Source organism: Salmo salar, chromosome ssa21 (assembly GCF_905237065.1).
Source record: "Salmo salar chromosome ssa21, Ssal_v3.1, whole genome shotgun sequence".
In the NCBI taxonomy this organism is placed as follows: domain Eukaryota; kingdom Metazoa; phylum Chordata; class Actinopteri; order Salmoniformes; family Salmonidae; genus Salmo; species Salmo salar.
Window position 1 is genome coordinate 1,874,723 of NC_059462.1, and position 18,871 is coordinate 1,893,593.

At 41.0% G+C, this 18,871-nt stretch overlaps 1 protein-coding gene across 1 annotated transcript in view; it reads left to right on the forward strand.

The window, feature by feature from the left end:
* Positions 1-18,871, forward strand: part of klf12b (Kruppel like factor 12b) — a 232,040-nt gene that overhangs the window by 160,117 nt on the left and 53,052 nt on the right. Inside the window, exon 3 of the mRNA XM_014163779.2 lies at positions 7,675-8,254. Within this exon, the coding sequence (XP_014019254.1) occupies positions 7,675-8,254 (580 nt within the window). The remainder of the gene's footprint in view (positions 1-7,674; positions 8,255-18,871) is intronic.

Below are 18,871 nucleotides of genomic sequence, written 5' to 3' on the forward strand. Positions count from 1 at the left end.
TTGGTACAGAAATATAATTCTATCACATTAACATCAGTACATAGCATCTCAATGTATTACAAATAGCTTTATCCTTATTAATACATTCTATACAACCATGTGGATGCAAGTCTCAAGGCTGAGGCTATTATATAAACCGTTTTATGGTAATATAGCTATATTGTCTCTTCTGATTATCACAAAATTGTACCAAGCGGACCAGTTCGTAGCTGGATTCTTCACCAATCTTCCATACCTTCTCCAGAACACAAAGGTCGCTTGGCTCCCCAATTCTGTGAGTTGGAAGAATTTCCTGTGTCTCTCTATGGGCCATGTGGCAAGATATTCTCCTCTTAGAGTTTTTACAACCCTTTCACACAGGGCCTGGGGGGAAAGGTAGGTTGGGGGATGGTGCAAGGGGGGAGGGGGTCAACTGTCCTCCCTGTACTCAAAGAGGCCAACGTCATGACAATGCCCAAATAATAATTCATAGTTGAATGAACATATGAGACAAGTTGAGCAAACACATCATTTTAAATTGACCAATATGTTTGAGCTAAGTCGGAGCTAAGTTTGGGCCAACATTTTTTTTTCGCTAGTTCAGGTTAAAAAAAAGTTCAGTAAAAATGAAAAGGACATGGAAGACATACTGAGATTAGTGTCTCTTTTACAGATGAGCCCGACATACAGTGTCCTCAGAAAGTATTTACACCCCTACACGTTTTCCACATTTTTATTGTGTTACAGCCTGAATGTAAAACTTATTAAATTGAGATATTTTGTCACTGGCCTACACACAATAACCAATAATGTCAGAGTGGATTCATGTTTTTCAAAATTTTTCAAAATGGATCAAAAATATAAAGCTGGAATGTCTTCAGTTAATAAGTATTCAACAACTTTGTTATCAGAAGCCTAAATAAGCAATAAGTGCAATAATAAGGTTTAACATGATTTGAATGACTACCTGAATGACTACATGAATGACTACCTGATCTCTGTACCACGCACATTCAATTATCTGTAAGGTCCCTCAGTAGAGCAGTGAATTTCAAACACAGATTCAACCACAAAGACCAGGGATGTTTTCCATTGCCTCGCAAAGAAGGGCACCTATTGATAGATGGGTAAAAATTTAAAACAAGCAGACATTGAATATCTGTTTGAGCATGGTGAAGTTATTAATTACACTTTGGATGGTGTATCAATACACCCAGTCACTTCAAAGATAAAGGTGTCCTTCCTAACTCAGTTGCCGGAGAAGAAGGGAACCGCTCAGAGATTTCCCCATGAGGTCAAACGTGACATTAAAACAGTTAGAGTTTAATGGCTGTGATAGCTGAAAACTGAGGATGGATCAAAAACATTGTAGTTACAAACAATACTAACCTAATTGACAGAGTGAAAAGAAGAAAGCCTGTACAGAATAAAAAACTTCCAAAACATGCATCCTGTTTACAACAAGGCACTAAAGTAATACTACAAAAAATGTGGCAAAGCAATTAACTTTTTGTCCTGAAAACAAAGTGTTATGTTTGGTGCAAATCCAATACACCACATTACTGAGTAGCAATCTCCATATTTTTAAGCATAGTTTTGGGTGCATCATGTTATGGGTATGCTTGCAATTGTTAAGGGCTGGGGAGTTTTTCAAGATAAAATCCTAGAGGAAACCTGGTTCAGTTTGCTTTCCACCAGACACTGAGAGATGAATTCACCTTTCAGCAGGATAATTACCTAAAACAGGCCAAATCTAGACTGGAGTTGCTTACCAAGCAGACAGTTAATGTTTGTGAGTGGCCAAGTTACAGTTTTGACCTCAATCTGCTTGAAAATCTATGGCAAGACCTGAAAATGGTTGTCCAGCACAAAAAATTAAAGTAGCTTTACCCAACTCTGTGGAGTCTGAAAGGGCGCAGTGTTATCCAAGCCTGATAACGGTTTTGGTCATTTGTAATTCTAAATTTAAAAAACGATGATAGGTAGATAGGACGTTTCTGCATTAGTGCTTTGTAGATAAATACAAGAAAATGGTTCTAAAACAATCACCAGTAATAAACGTAAGGGTACAATGGAAAACATAGTCCCAGTGCACTCAAAAGTGTGATTTTTCTGTATTTTATATATTTCCACACTATGAGTTGAGTAAATAAACAAAAAGTCTGTGGAACAAGTTACTCAATAATAATTTGTTAAAACAACTAGATTTTTACAGTGTGTGTACTGTATATGTTGGTTTGTGTGTGTGTGCGTGTGTGTATGTATGTATGTCTGAGTGATAATACAAGTGAACATGTGTGGGTTTGGTTTTTGTGTATGCGCGGTACTTTACTTGGGCAGTACCAGCACCTCAAATGTTCTTCTGCTTGAGGTCCTGTTCCTAGAATATTATCTCAAAAGTATTGTGGAACTCCTGCACCTAAATATAAACAGTACCAGCACCCAACGTGAGTACCGTCACCGGTGGGTGTGTGCGCGCCTCCTGAGTCGGACTAGAAGTCCATTCCGAGTACCTCTTTTCCACCAGCGATTTTTTGATCTGCCTCCGGAATCAGTTCAATTGCCCTGAGGGGTACGAACTAAGCATCCGATTCGGAATGGTCATTTTCCTGGTCGTAATGCTGGTAATGCTGGTGAGCTGACGTCGCTCTGGTATCAAAAAGTTCTTGCTGACTGTATGTAATAACACCCAAGAAATTCTGGACTAGTAATGTAAGAAATAACACATAAAAAAACTAAATAATGCAAAGTTGCCTAGGGGCTAGAAGCACAACTGCCCTCTCTGCCAGGAAAACAACCTCTCCCTGAATGTGATCAAGACAAAGGAGCTGATTGTAGACTACAGGAAAAGGAGGGCCGAGCACGCCCCCATTCACATTGATGGGGCTGTTGTGGAGTGGGTCGAGAGCTTCAAGTTCCTTGGTGTACACATCACCAAACAACTATCATGGTCCAAACACACCAAGACAGTCGTGAAGAGGTCACGACAACGCCTATTCCCCCTTTTGGAAACTCAAAAGATTTGCTATGGGTCCTCAGATCCTCAAAAAGTTTTACAGTTGCACCATTGAGAGCATCCTGACTGGTTGCATCACTCCTGGTATGGCAACTGCTCAGCATCTGAATGCAAGGTGCTATAGAGAGTCGTGTGTACAACCCAGTACATTACTGAGGCTAAGCTTCCTGCCATCCAAGACCTCTATACCATGTGGTGTCAGAGGCAGGCCCTAAAAATGGTCAAAGATTCCAGCCACCGTTGTTATAGACTGTTATCTCTGCTAACGCACGGCAAGCAGTATCGGAGAGCCAAGTCTAGGTCTAAAAGGCTCCTTAACAGCTTCTGCCCCCAAGCCATAAGACTGCTGAACAGTTAATCAAATGGCTACCCAGACTATTTGCATTGACCCCTTTCTTTTTAGGTGAATTAAAGTGCTTATGTTTCTAGCTCCAACAGTGCAGTAATACCTCACAATACAAAACACACACAAATCCCAAAAATAAAATGAAAAGAAATAAGAAATATCATAATGAGCAATGTCAGAGTCCGAAATATAAATATATATGTATAGGATGGTGTGTATAAACATTATGGACAGTACATAAATAGAAAAGGTGTGTACAGCAATAATTATAAAGGATGAGCCGTTACAGATACTAGTTACCTATCCAAAATGGTAATCATTAACGTAACTTTTGGATTACCTAAACTCGGTAACATAATCTAACTACTTTCAGTTACTTACAGATTACTTTCCCCTTAGATTTGAGTAAGTCATTTTTTGGCAAAAATTGAAAAAAAGGGGTGGATCCTTAAGAGGGAGTCACAGGTTAGTAGCTTGCACAGCCACAAAGTCATAAAATCTGATTTTAAACCTAACCTTAACCTTAAGCAAACTGCTAACACTATGCCTAAATATAACCTTAAATAACCCTAACCTTAACCACCCTGCTAACCCTAATGCCTAACCCTAACCTTAAAATAAGCAAATTTTTGTTTTCATAAACATTTTAACATAGTTAATTTTGACTTTGCCGAAATACCTCCGTTCTGCCAAGACGCATCCCATTAAAAGTCAACCTGCTTAAGAGGCATGAGAAGAAGACAACAATGAATCCTATTGCAGGATAAATCAATGTCAGAGATTAGATAGCTGGACATAAATGGATGTTGCATTTTACTTTATCGGTTGGTTGTGTAGGCTTCTTCTAACTCACAGTTTTCTACAATAGATAATAATACAATTAGGCTATGTCTTTATATAAAAAACAACAACAAAGTCTGTCAGATGTTCAGTCATTCCAATTTTAGTACACCTTGATCTACAAAAATAGAACTTAAAAGGAAATTTGGAAATATAGATTAGTCAAATTGTTTTGCCATGCTTTGAGCATTACCAAAAAGTGCTATTTGCATGTGAAAAATGTATTCCATATGCTGCATTTGCTATAGATCTATTGTTTATGTTTTTGTTGGTGACACCTTCATATCTCAATAATTTGCAGCTGTTTGTCTATCAAAAGTGTGTGAGTTTGAACATGTGTCTGTTAGGCCTATGGCCTTTTTTGAATCAGCACAAATTAGATTGAGTGGTAAAAGCCCCACTCGTGGTGTTCTTAAATTCAACTTGTTTTTGACAGTATGCAGCACAATACCACGGGGGAGTGGTATAAACTTTTCTATGCAGCTGTTGCTGGCTGTCCACTGGGACGTATTCATTACGCCAATTCTGTTGCAAAACGTTTCTTAAATGGAAGTAAACAGAACGAAACGGGGAGGGACCTACCTGAACTTGTCTAATATAAACTCTCATTTTGCTCAGTTTGCTCAGTTTACTTCTGTTTGGTTCTTAAAGGGTAAAGGGTTTCCGTAATGAATACACCCCATGTTGTAAAAGCAATGATTGATAGACAGCTTAAACTTCTTCAATTCAATCATTATTGGGTTTACATATACATTTGTGAACAGCCATCCACAACAAATATAATCCGTAAGGCGCAAATAGCTAAATTAGAGAGCAGCAGTGTGATCATTGTGCTATGTAGCCTAATAGGCCTATGTGATATCTGTATTGCCCGTAGGCTACACCACTGCTGTAGTCATTATCTCTAAGAGTTTATTCAAGTTGGATAGTCTTTGGATGCCGACAACAGTCACATCACTGGAAGTATCCTACAGTATCCTGCTCTTATCCTGCGATCCATCAAACGCATTTGGCGTGTCGTCATAGTGTCTCTGACTTGTGGTCAGACTCGCACAGGCAGAACAAACTTAAACTTTGCTGATTTTTGTCATGTGTGCTCCCTCTCCGGCCTCTAGGTCACCAGGCTGCTCGTTATGGCGCGCACCGGTCACCATCGTTACGTGCATTATGACACTCACCTGGACTCCATCACCTCCTTGATTACCTGCCCTATATATGTCACTCCCCTTGGTTCCTTCCCCAGGCGTCACTGTTTCTGTTTCAGTTGCCTGTTTGTGCGTTGTTTGTGTTTCTTGTTTTGTATTATGTTTTCATTTATTTATTGAAACACTCACACCCTGAACTTGCTTCCCAACTCTCAGTGCACATCGTTACAGCTGATATGAATGTCATTGAGAAAACAGAAAGGTGTCAAATAATTATTTGGTAAACATCCTTTTTGAATTTAAAAGTAATCCTAGAAGTAATCATCTAGTTTTTCAAAACGTATCTGTAATCTGACTACAATATTTTTGCTGGTAATGTAACGGATTACAGTTACAGTTTTTTTATGTAATCCCTTACTCCTCAATCCTGTAAACAATGTAAACAAGTTCAAATATATACCAGTGTACGGTTTCCACTGTTATAGGCATTTGGGTTTTGCTCAATATTGTTTTCAATTTCGTTTTCAATTTGGATTATAGAGGTTGGTTCTGTTTGGGTATGGCTTGCCCTGATTGTTGGTCAGGATGCGTTGCACCTGTAGTCTCGTTAGTCAGTCATTAGGACCTATATTTCTTGTTGCTTGCAACTTTCAGTGGACTTTGAGTCCACTGTCTTTGAGAACCCCTTCGAAACCCCTACCTGTTTTATTTTGGTTGTTGTAAGTGACTCTTTGTTAGTTCCCACTGCTGTTTGAGAGACAATTTTTTGGTTTCTTGTTGGGGAGCGTAACATTCACACATAGCCTCATTTATCTGGTAACACTTTACTGTAGGTGTCCTTTGTATGCATTCATAAAGACTTTATAGCAGCTATATAACATGCCGTTGCTTATAATTAATAACTTTCAATAACTGTTAACGAAGGCTTATGATGAATGTTATAATGTGCTATGTAGCTGTTATAAAGGTTCTGTGAATGTGTAAGGACACCTACAGTAAAGTGTAACATTGTTGGTAACAGATGACTAATAAATGCAATGGATAGTTTGCATCTATGGATTGTATACATTACTATTAAAACGTTCTACAGGATTATTCATGCACCTACTGTTGTGGATTTACTTCTTAAAACGTTGTAATAGTTATGCTTTAAAATAGGGCCTTTCATGTAGCCACCACGTTCAGAGAGTCCTGTCTATTGACAGCAGCAGGCTACCAGTTGACAGCGGTATGTCCTAGATAGTTAAGTTGAGATAAACAGTGTTATGAAATGCCTCCGGACAGACAGAACAGTGCGTCTTAGAGGCCTGGGATTTGTTAAGTATAGGGTGCATGGAGGGACACACTGAACCACCAGCATTGGCCTTAAGAGGCCTGGGACAGATGATTGCCCATATGATGTTTTTTCCACCATCACAAAAGGAGATTTAGGAGAGATATGGGGGAGCCAAGAGAGCTGTGTTCCTGTGGGAGGGATAGAAACCAGGAAGGAGAAAGAGACAAACGCCAGGCGAGAGAGAGAGAGAGAGATAGGTGGAGAAAGAGAGGGAGAGAGAGAGAAAGATGGGGGTGGAAATAGTCAGGAGAAAGAGAGAAGGGCCAGAAGAGAGAAAATGAGAGATAAGCACAATAAGAGGTGACAAGAGCCATAAAGAGAGAGAGAAACACTTCAAGAGAGAAAGTAATAAATGCCAGTAGGGAGAGAAGAGACCAAACGTTCCCCATCATTTCCTCTTGGTCTATGACATCATAGTTACGGCAGATTAATCTTTTTTTGTTGTTGACAGCTTCAATGAGCAAGAGGATATTACTATGTTCACATACTTCATCCTCTCCAACCTAGTGAATATCACTGCATACATATGTCTGTTTCGTCATCATATCTCTGTCATACATCATAATCTATGTATATATGTTACCTTTGAATGAAAGATTGAAACAAGTCCTGCTGAGATTGAAACAAGTCCTTCTGAGATTGAGGCTGTTAATATGGACACTGTAGTACAAATAGGCTAGCTAGTTCCAATACTTACTTACTTAGTCCTCTTCATCCTTTATGGGACATAAGGCGGCAATCATTTTCTGCCACGGGAATCAGTCTTTGACCACAGCTTGTGTAGTAGTTCCAATGGGCTATATGTATAGCTGTATAATCAAGACACATGTAGATCATATATAGAACAAGGATAATTTGACTAGTGTTTCTTTTCCTCCCTCAATCCCCAAAGGTCAGTAGTGTGTGTCTCTTGGCAGGGTTAAGTGATATGCATACCAAAGGGAAGATCATCACATGACTAATACAGATGTTGGATCAATAATCAGATATTTGTCTCTCTTTTCCTCTTTAGTCCCCCAAAGTACACAGCTACCCCACGATGGACACCGTCCCCCTCCTGCTGAGCAAAGTCAAACCTGAACCTCCTGAGGACCTGCTCTCCCATGACCCCCACTTCCAGACACAGACCGAGCCTGTCGACCTGTCAATCAACAAGCCTCGCCCCTCACCCCCGTCCTTCAACTCCACGGCTTCTCCTGTCACTTCCGCTTTCTCGCCGCCCTCCATTTCTTCTTCATCATTGTCATTCTCCTCTCTGTCTGTCATCACCTCCGCCTCGTCCGTACTCACGCCCGGGCCCCTGGTAGCCCCTGGAGCTGCTGTCCGGGGTCATCATCATCATCATCAACAGCAGTTTTTGCACATCATGCACCCCGTGCCGCCACCGCCCTCAAGCCCCCTGAACCTTGGAGGGGTACAGGGTGGAGGAGGAGTAGGGGGTAAGATGGGGGGCCACCAAGTGCATCGTATCCCTGTGGTGGTGCAGTCGCTACCCCTCATGCACACCACGTCCGTGCGCTCACCCTCCAACCTCCACAACAATGCCATCATGCTACCTCTGCTGGACGACCACAAGAGCCACCATGGCAAAGGTGAGACAAAGAGTGTGCTCTCTCTCTCTCTCTAATCTGTCGCTCTCTTTATCTATATCTCTTTATTTTTATCTCTCTCTCTCTCGTCATCTTGAAGAGTCGGGTGAGACGAGGCAAAAGACTACCTTCTCTCATTTCCTAATTTTCTTCAGTCTTCTCCTCCCTCGCTCTTCTCTTTTCACTCTTTACTGGAATGTACAGTATATGGCAAAAGTGGGACAAGTTCGTTGCCATGTAGTGTAGTTACTGTACACTGTGTGTCACAACAGTGTCATTACTGTTAGTTGCATGTATTGTCTTGTACCCAAACTCAACAGCCTGACATTCACATCATACTAACATCATACTAAACATCTTCCTGCCTTATCATCCCAATGCCATAGTTGGAGTTACTTTGGATAAAGTTAGCCAACCCTACATAGTCCTGCCTTCTCCTTCCTTCTGTCTCAACAGACAATGTCTACAATACAGTGTGAGAACACTTCAGGTCAGACATAAAAAGAGACAGGAGACAGAGAAAGACAACACCATCCGGTGTAATGACAGGCCTGTGTGTGCTCTATGCTAAAGATGGTCCCCAGGAGATAACACACTCCTTTTGAGAGGAGATGAGATTTAGAGGATGAAAAGCTTTCTGTCTGTAAGTGTGTGGATTTTTCTCCTCGGCTGTCCTATTGCCTCCAGTCAAGGTAACGAGGACCAGGCAGGCTGCCATATTTCTCTCCCCTAATCTAAAGCACGCATCTGGGTCTGGGTTATACTTAGATTTGAGAAAGAGAAAGAGAGAGAGAGACAGACAGACCAAGAGACGAGTGTGCGTGTGCTTATAATAATACAAATAATAAATCATAATAATTGTGCTTGTGCATTTGCTCTGTACGTGCATGTTTGCATGCATGCTTGTATGTGTGTGTGCGCTCTGACTGATCCTTCTGTTTTGGAGCAGGCAGGCTTGTATGTGTGTGTGCGCTGACTGATCCTTCTGTTTTGGAGCAGGCAGGCTTGTATGTGTGTGTGCACTCTGACTGATCCTTCTGTTTTGGAGCAGGCAGGCTTGTATGTGTGTGTGCGCTCTGACTGATCCTTCTGTTTTGGAGCATGCATGCTTGTATGTGTGTGTGCGCTCTGACTGATCCTTCTGTTTTGGAGCAGGCAGGCTTGTATGTGTGTGTGCTCTCTGACTGATCCTTCTGTTTTGGAGCAGGCAGGCTTGTATGTGTGTGTGCGCTCTGACTGATCCTTCTGTTTTGGAGCAGGCAGGCTTGTATGTGTGTGTGCGCTCTGACTGATCCTTCTGTTTTGGAGCAGGCAGGCTTGTATGTGTGTGTGCGCTCTGACTGATCCTTCTGTTTTGGAGCAGGCAGGCTTGTATGTGTGTGTGCACTCTGACTGATCCTTCTGTTTTGGAGCAGGCAGGCTTGTATGTGTGTGTGCTCTCTGACTGATCCTTCTGTTTTGGAGCAGGCAGGCTTGTATGTGTGTGTGCGCTCTGACTGATCCTTCTGTTTTGGAGCAGGCAGGCTTGTATGTGTGTGTGCTCTCTGACTGATCCTTCTGTTTTGGAGCAGGCAGGCTTGTATGTGTGTGTGCTCTCTGACTGATCCTTCTGTTTTGGAGCAGGCAGGCTTGCTACAGGGTGTGTAGTTTTATAGTCAGCGTGTGTAAACCACTAGTGACTTTGGGTGTTTCTGTCAAGTGGACTGGAGGCTGTACACTGGGGAGCAGTTTGTTGTAAAAGAACATTGTTTATCTGAGGTTGCTGTCCGTCACTCCCTGGCAGATTGACACACACACACCCACTCATTGGGTAGGCGGGAGGGTCCACTGAGACGGGCGCTTTAAACGCTGGGTGTCTGCATTCTGGGAGAGGAGAGAGGACAAAAGAGAGGAAAAACAAGGCTTGCGTAATAGGGTGGAGACCAATATTGAAGATGGGTGGCAGTGTACATTGAGAGCACAGACACACACAAATGCACGCACACACACACACACACACACACACACACACACACATACACATACACACACACACACACACACACACACACACACACACACACACACACACACACAGCAACACCACCAGCTCCACCCAGTGTGTGAGTGGAGTGCAGGGGAATCGGGGTCAGCCCTGGGGTGGGGCAGACACAGTCACTGTGGTGATACAGCCAGAACATGAGGCACTCAGAGCATTGCATTGTACTGTACTGTACAGTTACTGTGTGTGTGTGTGTTGTGTACATACCTGTGTTTAATGGGTGATATAGCGTAAGACGTTACAGAAAGAACATGGCAATGAACTGTAGAGTCATTGGGTTTGGCAGTACTGCAATGATATCCAAACAAACGGTTTCTCTGGTTGGAAAAGCACTGCAGAGCGAGCCAAAGTACTATACCGTCCTTTCACTGCAGTGGAATGCACACTAATATGCTTCTTGTATGATTACATGACCTGTCCCCTCATATGACACATTATTGTTCTTATTCTATGGCGAGTCACTCTCCTTTCATATTGTGCTGACAGACAGATTTGAAACAGTGGGAGATAGATGAGGAGGAGACACAGAGAGAAGGGAACACTCGGGATTGAACGCCAGTCTCCAGCGGCGTGTCACATACGTGCATGGAGCCAGGAGTGTTAACACTGGACCACAGCTCCACACTGTGCTTCTTTGTAGGATGTGCCATTTGTTCCTAATGATTTGATAACTGGCAATCATACTGTGTTGCAGACAAGTAAGAATCCCTGTCACTATATTGGTCTCTTAATGTCTCCTTGGGAATTACTTTTGCTGTATGCATCATCAGTACTGGACTGTAATGAAGTGTAGGATCAATAGAATTATGAAAGAACAGCTCTCTTCTCTCCCACTCTCTCTTTTCGCTCTCTCTCTCATACAGACACGTCCCTACCACCCACCCACCCCCCATACACACATCAGGTTGGCCATCCTCTTTCAGAGAGAGCGGCATGTGTCCTTCCTCTCTCATATCTGTCTCCGGGAGCAGGTTTCCATGGAAACTAGGCTTGACTGGAAACAACAGGCAAGAAAGAGAGAGAGAAAGAAAGAAACGCGCCAAGGCTCTTCTCACCTCTCCACCATGTACTCCTCTTTTGTGTCCCCTTCCCTCGCACCAAATACATGTTTTCCAACGAACGTCTCTACTAATCAGCCTGTATAATTAGGGGTTTTGCTGAGAATATAGATACTCAGTCTTGGTGGGAAGGAAGACCCTATACAGGAAAGCCAGAGACAGAGTTGTAGTTTTAGTATTGGCTGTGTTTTCTTTCCGCTGTAATACTCAGACCTGGGTTCAAATAGTGATTGAAATCTTTCAACATACTTTGAGTGTTTGATTGTCTGTCTGGAGTACCAGATGGGTGGAGTTTGGCACTTTTGGAGATTACTGTATGCCTTTGGTTTAATTGACCCAAGCAAGCTCAATCCATCACAGTTTTGAAAGGGTTTGAATTCTAATTGAACCCAGGTCCGACAATAACACCATGTCTGTCTCCTGCCTCCAGACCCATATTATTCGAGACCATTATGGTCACTGTCTGCACTGCCCTGAGCAGCTGACCTGGTAAATGGGGAAGAGAGAGTAGCATCAAGATAGACAGCATACTAGAGAGTGTGTATAGGACATGCTTTGTTGTATAGCGACAGATTGTATATGAAATATAGTAAACACCTCTCTAACTGTTACACATTGAATGCACTGTGTACCAAGAGGTGAACAAATGATTGTTCTCTATCAACAATGGCAAGCCACCGGGGTCTGACAACTTGGAAGGAAAAATACTGAGGATTGTGTTTGACCAGATACAATGTTATTTTACACTAAACAAATTGACCACAGACTTTCAGTGCACTTATAGAAAGGACATTCAACAAGCACAGCACTTACACAATTGACTGATGATTGGCTGAGAGAAAATTATGACAAAAAGATTTTGGGAGTTGTTTTGTAAGACTTCAGTGCGGCTTTTGGCTTTTTTTATCGATCATAGCCTGCTGCTGGAAAAACATATGTGTTATGGCTTTACACCCCCTGCTATATTGTGTATAAATAGTTACCTATCTAACATGACACAGAGTATCAAGGCACAAGGTGAGACCCAGATGCAGACACAGGAGGCAGATGGTTGGAGTCTTACAATGTTTAATAATCCAAAGGGGTAGGCAAGAGAATGGTTGTGGACAGGCAACAAGGTCAAAACCAGATCAGAGTCCAGGAGGTACAGAGTGGCAGACAGGCTTGTGGTCAAGACAGGCAGAAAGGTCAGGCAGGCGGGTACAGAGTCCAGAAAACAGGCAAGGGTCAAAACCGGGAGGACTAAAAAAAGGAGAATAGCAAAAGGAGTATGGGAAAAACACGCTGGTTGACTTGACTAAATGTACAAGACGAACTGGCACAGAGAGACAGGAAACACAGGGATAAATACACCAGGGAAAATAAGCGACACCTGGAGGGAGACAATCACAGGAACAGGTGAAACAGATTAGGGCGTGACACAGTGTGTTCTTTAATGGAAGCCTCTCCAACATAATCCAGGTAGATTCATTAATTCCCCAGGGCAGCTGTCTAGGCCCCTTACTTTTTTCAATCTTTACTAACGACATGCCACTGGCTTTGAGTAAAGCCAGTGTGTCTATGTATGCGGATGACTCAACACTATACACGTCACCTACTACAGCGACTGAAATGACTGCAACACTTAACAAAGAGCTAGAGTTAGTTTCAGAATTGTTGGCAAGGAATAAGTTAGTCTTAAATATTTAAAAAACTAAAAGCATTCTATTTGGGACAAATCATTCACTATAATCCTAAACCAGTGGAGTAGTAACCAATTGTCATACTTGAGTAAAAGTAAAGATAACTTAATATAAAATGACTCAAGTAAAAGTGAAATTCTACTTGTGTAAAGGTATTTTGGTTTTAAATATACTTAACCTCTTGGGGCTAGGTGGGACGCTAGCGTGCCACCCGTGGTGCACTCCATCAACAGCAGGTGCATTTCAAGAGCGGCAAATTTGAATCCAAATAAATTTCAAAATTCAAATTTTTCAAACATACAACTATTTTACACCCTTTGAAAGATAAACATCTCCTTAATCTAACCACGTTTTACGATTTCAAAAAGGTTTTACGGCGAAAGCATAAATTTAGAGTATGTTAGGACAGTACATTTACAAGAGTTGTGTGTAATGTTTTGTCAAGTCAAAGACAGGGTCACCAAAACCATAAAACCAGCTAAAATGATGCACTAACCTTTTACAATCTCCATCAGATGACACTCCTAGGACATTATGTTAGACAATGCATGCATTTTTAGTTCTATCAAGTTCATATTTATATCCAAAAACAGCGTTTTACTATGGCATTGATGTTGAGGAAATCGTTTCCCTCCAATAACCGGCAGTCAAGTCAGCGTCACAAATTAAATAATTAAAATTAGAAAACATTGGTAAAATATTATATTGTCATTTAAAGAATTATAGATTTACATCTCTTGAACGCAATCAACTTGCCAGATTTAAAAATAACCTTACTGGGAAATCACACTTTGCAATAATCTGAGCACTGCGCCCAGAAAAATACGCGTTCGCGATACAGACTAGACGTCATGTTGGGGAGATCTAAAATCGAAAATACTATGTAAATAATCCATTACCTTTGATTCTCTTCATCAGATGTCACTTCCAGGTATCACAGGTCCATAACGAATGTAGTTTTGTTCAAAAAAGCTCATCATTTATGTCCAAAAATCTCCGTCTCGTTAGCACATGATCTAAGCCAGCCGGACTTCTCGTCATGAACGAGGGGAAAAAATATATTTCCGTTCGTTCAAACATGTCAAACGTTGTATAGCATAAATCATTAGGGCCTTTTTAACCAGAACATGAACAATATTCAAGGTGGACGAATGCATACTCTTTTATAACGTATTGGAACGAGGGTACCCAACATGAACTCGCGCGCCAGGTGTCTAATGGGACATCATCGTTCCATGGCTCTTGTTCGGTCAGATCTCCCTCCAGAAGACTCAAAACACTTTGTAAAGGCTGGTGACATCTAGTGGAAGCAATAGGAAGTGCCAAAATATTCCTAAGCCCCTGTGTTTTTCAATGGGATAGGTTTAAAGTCAATACAACACATCAGGTATCCACTTCCTGTCAGAAAATGTCTCAGGGTTTTGCCTGCCAAATGAGTTCTGTTATACTCACAGACACCATTCAAACAGTTTTAGAAACTTTAGAGTGTTTTCTATCCATATATAATAAGTATATGCATATTCTAGTTACTGGGTAGGATTAGTAACCAGATTAAATCGGGTACATTTTTTTTATCCAGACGTGCAAATGCTGCCCCCTAGCCCCAACAGGTTAATACTTAAGTATCAAAAGTCATTTAATTGTTAAAATATTCTTAAGTATCAAAAGTAAAAGTATAAATCATTTCAAATTCCTTATATTAAGCAAACCAGATGACACCATTTTCTTGTTTTTTTATTTACAGATAGCCAGGAGCACGCTCCAACACTCAGACATAATTTATACACGAAGCATGTGTTTAGTGAGTCCGCCAGATCAGAGGCAGCAGGAATGACCAGGGATGTTTTCTTGATAAGTGTGTGAATTAGACAATTTTCCTGTCTTGCTTAGCATTCAAAATGTAACAAGTACTTTTGGGTGTCAGGGACAATGTATGGAGTAAAAAGTACACCATTTTCTTTAGGAATGTAGTGAAGTAAAAGTTGTCAAAAATATAAATAGTAAAGTAAAGTACAGATATCCCCCAAAAATACTTAAGTAGTATTTTCAAGTATTTTTACTTAAGTACTTTACACCCCTGCCCTGAAGCTCAATTACATTTTGTAATGAATAATGTGGAAATTGAGCAAGTTGAGGTGACTAAACTGCTTGGAGTAACCCTGGATTGTAAACTGTCATGGTCACTACATATTGATACAACAGTAGCTAAGATGGGGAGAAGTCTGCCCATAATAAAGCGCTACTCTGCCTTATTAACAACACGATCAACAAGGCAGGTCCTACAGGCCCTAGTTTTGTCACACCTTGACTACTGTTGAGTCACGTGGTCAGGTGCCACATAGAGGGACTTAGGAAAATTGCAATTGACTCAGAACAGGGCAGCACGGCTGGCCCTTGGATGTACACAGAGAGCTAACATTAATAATATGCATTTCAATCTATTTTGGCTCAAAGTGGAAGAGAGATTGACTTCATCACTACTTTCATTTATGACATGTTATGTTATGACATGGTATTGACATGTTGAATGCACCGAGCTTGTCTGTTTGAACTACTGGCACACAGCTCTGACATCCATGCATACCCCACAAGACATGCCACAAGAGGTCTCTTCACAGTCCCCAAGTCCAGAACAGATGATGGAGGCGCACAGTACTACATAGAGCCATAACTACATGGAACACATCAAGTAACGCAAGAAGTAACATTTGATTAACCTCTTGGGGCTAGGTGGGACGCTAGCGTGCCACCCGTGGTGCACTCCATCAACAGCAGGTGCATTTCAAGAGCGGCAAATTTGAATCCAAATAAATGTCAAAATTCACATTTTTCAAAAATACAACTATTTTACACCATTTGAAAGATAAACATCTCCTTAACCTCTATGGGACCGGCGGGACGAATTCGTCCCACCTACGTAACAGCCACTGCCAGCCTGTGGCGCGATTTTCAAAACCTTAAAAATCCTATTACTTCAATTTCTCAAACATATGACTATTTTACAGCCATTTAAAGATAAGACTCTCGTTAATCTAACCACACTGTCCGATTTCAAAAAGGCTTTACAACGAAAGCAAAACATTAGATTATGTCAGCAGAGTACCAAGCCAGAAATAATCAGACACCCATTTTTCAAGCCAGCATATAATGTCACCAAAACCCAGAAGACAGCTAAATGCAGCACTCACCTTTGATGATCTTCATCAGATGACAACCCTAGGACATTATGTTATACAATACATGCATGTTTTGTTCAATCAAGTTCATATTTATATCAAAAACCAGCTTTTTACATTAGCATGTGACGTTCAGAACTAGCATACCCCCCGCAAACTTCCGGGAATTCGCTAACATTTTACTAAATTACTCACGATAAACGTTCACAAAAAGCATAACAATTATTTTAAGAATTATAGATACAGACCTCCTCTATGCACTCGATATGTCCGATTTTAAAATAGCTTTTGGTGAAAGCACATTTTGCAATATTCTAAGTACATAGCCCAGGCATCACGGGCTCGCTATTTAGACACCCGGCAAGTTTAGCACTCACCATAATCATATTTACTATTATAAAAATGTCATTACCTTTTGTTGTCTTCGTCAGAATACACACCCAGGACAGCTACTTCAATAACAAATGTTGGTTTGGTCCAAAATAATCCGTCGTTATATCCGAATAGCGGCGTTTTGTTCGTGCGTTCCAGACACTATCCGAAATAGTAAAGAAGTGTCGCGCGCTTGGCGCAATTCCTGACAATAAAATTCAAAGTATTCCATTACCGTACGTCGAAGCATGTCAACCGCTGTTTAAAATCAATTTTTACGTCATTTTTCTCGTAGAAAAGCGATAATATTCCGACAGGGAATCTCCTTTTCGGCAAACAGAGGAAAAAAATCCCAAAGGCGGGGGCGGTCGGGGTCACGCGCATAAGCTAGTGTCTCTTGATGGGCCACTTGAGAAAGGCGATAATGTGTTTCAGCCTGGGGCTGGAATGACGACATTCTGTTTTTTCCCGGGCTCTGAGAGCCTATGGAAGACGTGGGAAGTGTCACGTTAGAGCAGAGATCCTTAGTAAATGATAGAGATGGAAAACAAGTTCAACAAATGGTCAGACAGGCCACTTCCTGTAAAGGAATCTCTCAGGTTTTGACCTGCCATTTGAGTTCTGTTATACTCACAGACACCATTCAAACAGTTTTAGAAAATTTAGGGTGTTTTCTATCCATATGTAATAAGTATATGCATATTCTAGTTACTGAGTAGGAGTGGTAACCAGATTAAATCGGGTATGTTTTTTTATCCAGCCGTGTCAATGCTGCCCCCTAGCCCTAACAGGTTAATCTAACCACGTTTTACGATTTCAAAAAGGTTTTACGGCGAAAGCATAAATTTAGAGTATGTTAGGACAGTACATTTACAAGAGTTGTGTGTAATGTTTTGTCAAGTCAAAGACAGGGTCACCAAAACCATAAAACCAGCTAAAATGATGCACTAACCTTTTACAATCTCCATCAGATGACACTCCTAGGACATTATGTTAGACAATGCATGCATTTTTAGTTCTATCAAGTTCATATTTATATCCAAAAACAGCGTTTTACTATGGCATTGATGTTGAGGAAATCGTTTCCCTCCAATAACCGGCAGTCAAGTCAGCGTCACAAATTAAATAATTAAAATTAGAAAACATTGGTAAAATATTATATTGTCATTTAAAGAATTATAGATTTACATCTCTTGAACTCAATCAACTTGCCAGATTTAAAAATAACCTTACTGGGAAATCACACTTTGCAATAATCTGAGCACTGCGCCCAGAAAAATACGCGTTGCGATACAGACTAGACGTCATGTTGGGGAGATCTAAAATCGAAAATACTATGTAAATAATCCATTACCTTTGATTCTCTTCATCAGATGTCACTTCCAGGTATCACAGGTCCATAACGAATGTAGTTTTGTTCAAAAAAGCTCATCATTTATGTCCAAAAATCTCCGTCTCGTTAGCACATGATGTAAGCCAGCCGGACTTCTCGTCATGAACGAGGGGAAAAAATATATTTCCGTTCGTTCAAACATGTCAAACGTTGTATAGCATAAATCATTAGGGCCTTTTTTAACCAGAACATGAATAATATTCAAGGTGGACGAATGCATACTCTTTTATAACGTATTGGAACGAGGGTACCCAACATGAACTCGCGCGCCAGGTGTCTAATGGGACATCATCGTTCCATGGCTCTTGTTCGGTCAGATCTCCCTCCAGAAGACTCAAAACACTTTGTAAAGTCTGGTGACATCTAGTGGAAGCAATAGGAAGTGCCAAAATATTCCTAAGCCCCTGTGTTTTTCAATGGGATAGGTTTAAAGTCAATACAACACATCAGGTATCCACTTCCTGTCAGAAAATGTCTCAGGGTTTTGCCTGCCAAATGTGTTCTGTTATACTCACAGACACCATTCAAACAGTTTTAGAAACTTTAGAGTGTTTTCTATCCATATATAATAAGTATATGCATATTCTAGTTACTGGGTAGGATTAGTAACCAGATTAAATCGGGTACATTTTTTTTATCCAGACGTGCAAATGCTGCCCCCTAGCCCTAACAGGCCTTAAGTGACTATTGAAATGGAATTGAACCCCAACGCAAGTGTGTATTGTGTATTTTACCATGTACTGTATGTGTTCCATATATTGAATTGTCACACATTTCATAGCGATATTCTGTTGTATTGGTGAGAGTTTCTTCATTGTCTGAGAGCAGGAGAATGCTTAGCTAGAGAATGGCTGAAGGCCCTGGTCATATATCCATTGGGGAATTTGTGAAGGGAACA